Source organism: Mesocricetus auratus, unplaced genomic scaffold, assembly GCF_017639785.1.
Source record: "Mesocricetus auratus isolate SY011 unplaced genomic scaffold, BCM_Maur_2.0 Super-Scaffold_100013, whole genome shotgun sequence".
NCBI classification, from domain to species: Eukaryota; Metazoa; Chordata; class Mammalia; order Rodentia; family Cricetidae; genus Mesocricetus; species Mesocricetus auratus.
In genome coordinates, this window is record NW_024429196.1 from 59,905,260 (window position 1) to 59,911,259 (window position 6,000).

The 6,000-nt window shown below is 43.8% G+C and overlaps 1 protein-coding gene across 11 annotated transcripts in view; it reads right to left on the reverse strand.

Moving 5' to 3' along the window:
* Nucleotides 1-5,404, reverse strand: part of Slc35b3 (solute carrier family 35 member B3) — a 29,667-nt gene extending 24,263 nt beyond the window's left edge. For 2 of the 11 annotated variants that reach the window (XR_005880879.1, XM_040755849.1), the window contains exon 1: nucleotides 854-1,141. Coding sequence is in view for 10 of the 11 variants with exons in the window: in XM_040755849.1 (XP_040611783.1) it covers nucleotides 854-1,054 (201 nt within the window). In the remaining variant the exon portion in view is untranslated. Of the gene's footprint in view, nucleotides 1-853; nucleotides 1,142-3,988; nucleotides 4,667-5,063; nucleotides 5,203-5,268 lie in introns of those variants that run through there. The other 9 variants (XM_040755857.1, XM_040755854.1, XM_040755850.1 and 6 more) reach the window with 9 other exon arrangements.
* Between the last annotated feature and the right edge of the window lie 596 nt (nucleotides 5,405-6,000).

The following is a 6,000-nucleotide window of genomic DNA, read 5'->3' on the forward strand; positions in this document are numbered from 1 at the left end:
GAGACCCCAGTGCACCCGATCCCCAGGTTTTCTGTGTCCACGTGTTTATCATTTTTCAGCCCCTCACTATCTCAGTCAGGTAAGGCCCTGGAGCTTTGCAAAGAATGGCAAGGCAACTGCATCATTTTCCTTTGCAATGGCTACCTGTGCCTCCAAGTTATTTGTAATAGGGGCATTTTGAAGGGAAGAAAATGCTTAACAAGAAAAATTCCAGTCCCTATTTCTAACTGCTGATACGTTGCTCTTTCTTCCTTCCTTCCTTTCTGTGCTATTTCCAACTCTATTGTAAAATGATCTTCCTAGGCATGGACCAATGCTCAGGTCATTCTCTTTAAAATCAGCATGTGTGTGCATGTGACTGGATGGTTCAGAGGTTAAAGGAAGTCACTGCTGCTCTTGCAGATGGCCCAGGTCCATGTCCTAGCATCTACACAGCTGCTCACAATCTCTGTTGGCCCAATTCCAGGGATTCAATACCCTCCTTAGGCTTCCTTGGGCAACAGGCACACATGTGGTACACTTACATATATGCAAGAAAAATACTCACACAAATAAAAAATAAATGAGCAAGCCTTTAAAGATATGAACACACAGCTGCAGTCACCTGTTTTGTTAAATATTTGTAAGTTTACTTTCATAACTTTAATTTTGCAAGACAGCCTTCCTTTCCAACTTAAAATATTTAACTTCAACAGTCTGATCTTTACTTTTTAAGAGGTTATTGTTCTACAAAAATCTCAAGCTTTGAGTCAACTGTTAGCCTGTAAATAAAAATATCATGGTGAAAACAAGTAGTCAAAACCAACATGGGCATTAAGTGCTAAAATAGGACTGATATAGGACTGCTTTTTACCTGTAAGTATCCATAAATTAGGTAAAATACAAAAACTCCAGCAACACATATGAAAAACTGTGTGAGCTTGTTAAACTTGCTGAGGTTCATGCCCAGCACCACAACGTCGTCAACTGACTTGATGTGTGGTGACATTGTCTGGGTTTTGGATGGCACAGTGATGGAGACATACTTCCTGGAATTGTTGAACTTGAGGTCCATTGTTGTTGCTTTGCCACATTCAAGGCCTGCAACCTTGTCTTTGCTGGTTTCCACTATTGGGTCCTGTCTTTCCTTTGCTGGCTGAGCCTAGAAAAGAGAATAAGCAGTTATGGCAAATTGCACAGCCTATGAAGTATCATATTCAAACAATCCAAAGTACACTATAAAATTTACAGGTGCAGCTAAGTCGCTCTGGGTATCAGTGTTACCCCCTACAAATCATTCCTTGCTGTGTCTCAATCATTCTTACTTCCTTAAGATTTTTACAGGTTTCATGATAAGCCGTGTTTTAAATTGCCCTCCTCCCACTGTCCTGTGTTTCAGTGCTGAGAGTATAAACAGAAAGAGAAAGGAGAAAGAGGTGAAGTAACAGGAGGATAAGGGGAGGAGGATGTCAGGAGCCAGCCACCCAGCCTGCCTGGGAGCAGGAGTCAAAGTAAGGTATACAGAAGCAAGAAAAGGAAAACCCCAGGGGCAAAAGGAAGAGTGGTTAAGTTAAGAAGTGCTGGCAAGAAGCAAGCCAAGCTAAGGCTGGACATCATGACTAAGAATAATAAGCCTCCATGTGTGATTTACTTGGGAGGTGGAGGGTAGGCCCCCTAAAAATTCAAGAGTTTTTTTTTTAAAGAAAGAAAACAACAGTCAAAAATGTAGTTCAATGTTTTACTCTTTTTGCTTTTTTGGGGGGTGTACCACTCAGCTCCCAAATTAACCACACACTGGAGACTTATTCTTAGCTATGAATGCCCAGCCTTATCTTAGCTCGTTTCTTGTCAGCTTTTCTTAACTACAATTACCCCATCTACCTTTGATCTCAGAGCTTTTATCTTTATTCCTGTATACCTTTTCTTTCCTTATTCCATGTCTGGCTGGGTGACTGTGTAGCTAGGTGGCTGGCCCCTGAAGTCCTCCTTCCTTTCTCATTCCCCCTCATATTTCTCCTCCTATTCATCCTCTCTGCCTGCCAGCCCCACCTATTCCTCTCTTGCCTTGCTATTGGCCATTCAGCTCTTTATTAGACCACCAGGTGTTTCAGTCACATTAACACAGCATCACAGAGTTAAACAAATGCAACATAAACAAGAGTAACACACCTTAAAATAATATGCCCCAACATGACACCTTTCATTAATCCCTGGAAAAGATAAGGCCAAGACCCAAACATCACCAGTCTCTGCATCTTGGTATCTGGCATAGACTTTTCATCCATAACAGAAACCAAATAAATTGGCATGTCTACTAGACAGGCCTCAAACTCCAGCTCACATCCGCCTCACTTGGATACATTTTTGAAAGGGCCATAGTGTTGGCAAACTTGATGAGATAAACGGAAAATGTACAGTAGATATGAACTGGGAGGAGTGGAGATATTATACTTGGGCTGAAAAGCACACACAGAGAATGAGTCTTGTAAAAATCAATTCCCTACTTATAGTGACATCAGAATATTTCTTCAGAAGGCAATTCTTCCCAACATTGCCCTCTTCTGAAATGCTTCTCGTTAAATGGCAAGCACAAAGTATAAGAAAGCAGTCCCCATGGTTTGCAACTTTGAGGCCTAAACTAGGATGCTACCTGAGGAGTCTTGGACAAAGTATTCTCTCTGAGCTTTGGGTCCTGCATCTGTACTGGGAAAAGTAAGGTACACCTTGTAAAGAATTTTGCAGAATCTAGGAGATAAATGTAGATGTGCACGGCACACAGTATGACAATCCCCATGCATTAGCTTTCATTATTCAGCTTTTCAGTATGATAAACGCAGACGTGCACAGCACACAGTATGTCAACCCGAGTGCATTATTTTACATTATTCAGTTTTTCAGAAACGTCGTTGGCAATGGCCTGGTGTGCTGAAACTAGTTCACCCTCCTGACATGAAGGAAGAAATGAGGATCCGGATTCCCCACCTAGCCTGCTCTACAAATGGCTCTGCATCACCCACAATATGATACCACACGACAAAACATTAAGACACAGAATTGAAGGTCTTCTGTGCACTTCTAAAGACATGGTCAACAACATTATTCCATTCCATTCTCTTCCAGAACTTTATCACTCCTACACACTCCCCAGAAGCCTTATAGCTGCAGATCTAGGATGTATGTGCAGATAAATAACTTCAGCAATACCATTTCTTAATGTGTGCAACACACTACTCATCTCTCCTGAATTTCCCATCAAGCACTTATGATGAACGAGGAAATGGATTCACTGCCATTGCTTAGGTGATGCCTGGGTACCACAAAAACCTGCCCTTTAAAACCCTGGCATTTAGTGTGCAGTTTTACAGGACACGAAGGTCTCTGCTACTCTCAAACTGCAATCGTTGATGTTTGCACCTCACTTGTTTCTAATACTAATAATTGATATTGTTATCTAAAGAATCAGAGCCAGGGCTGGAAAGATGGCTCAGTGGTTAAGAATGTTTATTGTTCTTGCAGAGGGTTCCTAGCACCCATGCTAGGAGGCTTGCAATTGCCTTTAACTCTCATGCATACACACACACACACACACACACACACACATACAGATAAATCTAAAAAAAAAAAAAAAAGGAACCTGGGACAAAGTTCTTATATTCCAGGTGAAATACCTAAACTACATAGGGACTTTAATATCAGATTGGACAGAGATCTTGTCTCAAGAAAAAAAAAAAAAAGAAAAAGAAAAACACACAACAAAAACCCAAGCCAAAGCTCAAGAAGAGGATTAAAAGTAATGAAATAATCAACACCTTGCTTTGCTTTAGAAATCTGAAATAACCTCTGAAACTAAAACAGGAAGAAATCGTTAAAGTGGATCTCTGCCTTAAGACATCTGCCTTCTTAAACTTAACCCTTTAGCACATTGAAGGAAAAAAATAACAGCTAAAATGCAATTAAAGGAAGTCCTTTCAGTCTTAAAAAAAATCAGAAACAGGTGATGTTGACTTACAATGACATACTGACATAGAAGTTATCTGGACATATTTCTTTAAAATCTGTGTGTAGATGCCACCGATCTCAGGTGGAGGTCAGATGACAACTTGTGGGAAACAGGTTCTCTCCTTTCACTTTGTGGGTTCTGAGGGCCAGGCTCGGTGGCAAGTGCTCTCAGATGGTGCCCCATCTCACTGGCCTCAGCTTGGTCTTGTTCTAGGTCTTCTTGTAACACGAAAAGATAAAAGCTTTCTACTATAAAAAGGTGGGATGTGAAAAAGGCCAACTCCATTCAGAACTTGCCACACCCAGGTGACACACTTGTCTTCACGTCTCGTCTGCACTTTGGGTAAATTACAGTGTGTGGAATAAGAGTATAAAGCAGAAAGCAAGATTCTGATTTCGCCTATACCTCATCTCACAAACTGTGGGAGACTGGTGATTTTTGAAACTTTCCTCCTCAAGTGCTAAAGTTAGGGTTTAATTTATACTCTATATTTTCAAATGCTGGCAGTGTCTTTTTTCTCCAAGACTCAAACTATTTCAATTCACCTGTAATAAAAACATTAACTAAAATTCTGGACTCTGATAATCCACTGTACGAGAACTGTAGAAGTAGTTTTTAAAAATACAGAAAACAAAACAAAAAACCCAACTCTTGTTAGCATACCAACAAAATCTTTCAGTGTTGTTTTTGGGGGGGGGAAGGGGGCAGAAGGGCGGGTATGAGGAAGAGAATTCAGCTGCGAAGCCGGAAAGAACACACAGGACTTTCCGCGGTATAAGCTTAATAGCTCTGCAAGAACAGCCACTTCGTGGCAACGCAAACAGAGGAGTACCAGAGGTCCGGACACAGACCCGGAAGTAGCTCGGAACTGCAAAAACAGTCTGGGGAATGCGGGAGACCAACCAACAGCAGGCTACGGGAGTCCGGGAGGTGGTCTCCCGTCCCGAGGGGAGGATGCTCGTCCCGGAAGCGCTCGCACCCGCTACCCCAACAGGTCCGCGCGCGCCCCGGCCACCCCGACGGCGGCGTCCACCTTCTTTGCGGACACGGTGTGGGCGCCCTCCCCAGTCCTGCCTGACGGCACCTGGCCGCGCGGCGAGTCCCACTCCCAGCTCCGCCGCTGTCACCTCCTCCACCTAGGATCCTGCTCCGGCGCCGGCCGCCGCGGCCGCCACCTCCCCGGAAGGTCTTCACACAGCCAGACCCCGCGCACCACTTCCGCCTTTGCGGCTTTGTGCGCATACGCAAGCGCGCGGCCCCGCCCCTCCGCCGACCCTCTGGGCCGCTACCTGTCGCGCATGCTCCCTGCTCTGTGGCTGGGCGAGGACACCGGTTCTATCTGTCTTGTGGGGGTCCATGACCCAGGTGACTTCACATCCGTGGCCGTGAGCCGATACGTGTGAAGGAGGCCACATGCAGAATGTTCGAACTGAAAGCAGCCTGTTCCCTCTCAACTCCTTCCCTGCCTCAGTCTCAGGACCCGTTCTTGATCTTATGGCCAAGATGGACTGAAGAAACACACGCCTAGGGATCCTAACATCACATGCCCCTTCAGTGATGATGGTTTGTAATTGGCCAGAAACGTTACCGGGATTGTATTGAAGGGGCCACTCACTGCTCGAAACGTAAATCTCCACTTTGGAGTCTGACAAATATCATAACGTTTATGGTTTATTTGGTTTCCAAATATCATAAATTAACCTCCACTGAGAGCTACACCTACAATTACTGAGATACAATGAAAATACCAAGATGCGTTTGGTGACAAGGGTAATTATGTTTGCCATAACCGATACAGTACTTGAGAGCCTGCTTTGGTAGGGAAAGGGGTGAATAGTGCCAACAGAAACGTTAGAATCCAGGCAGTTATGACTAAGTTTTAAACTTTCACCAGAATTATGAAGACAGAGAAGCATTTTTGCCTTGCGTGTGTTGGGGTGGAGGGGTCCAATTAGACATTTTTTTAATGCCATCCTTGTTAGGCCAGTGTTGTATGAATGTTGAAACTTAAAAAAAAATCC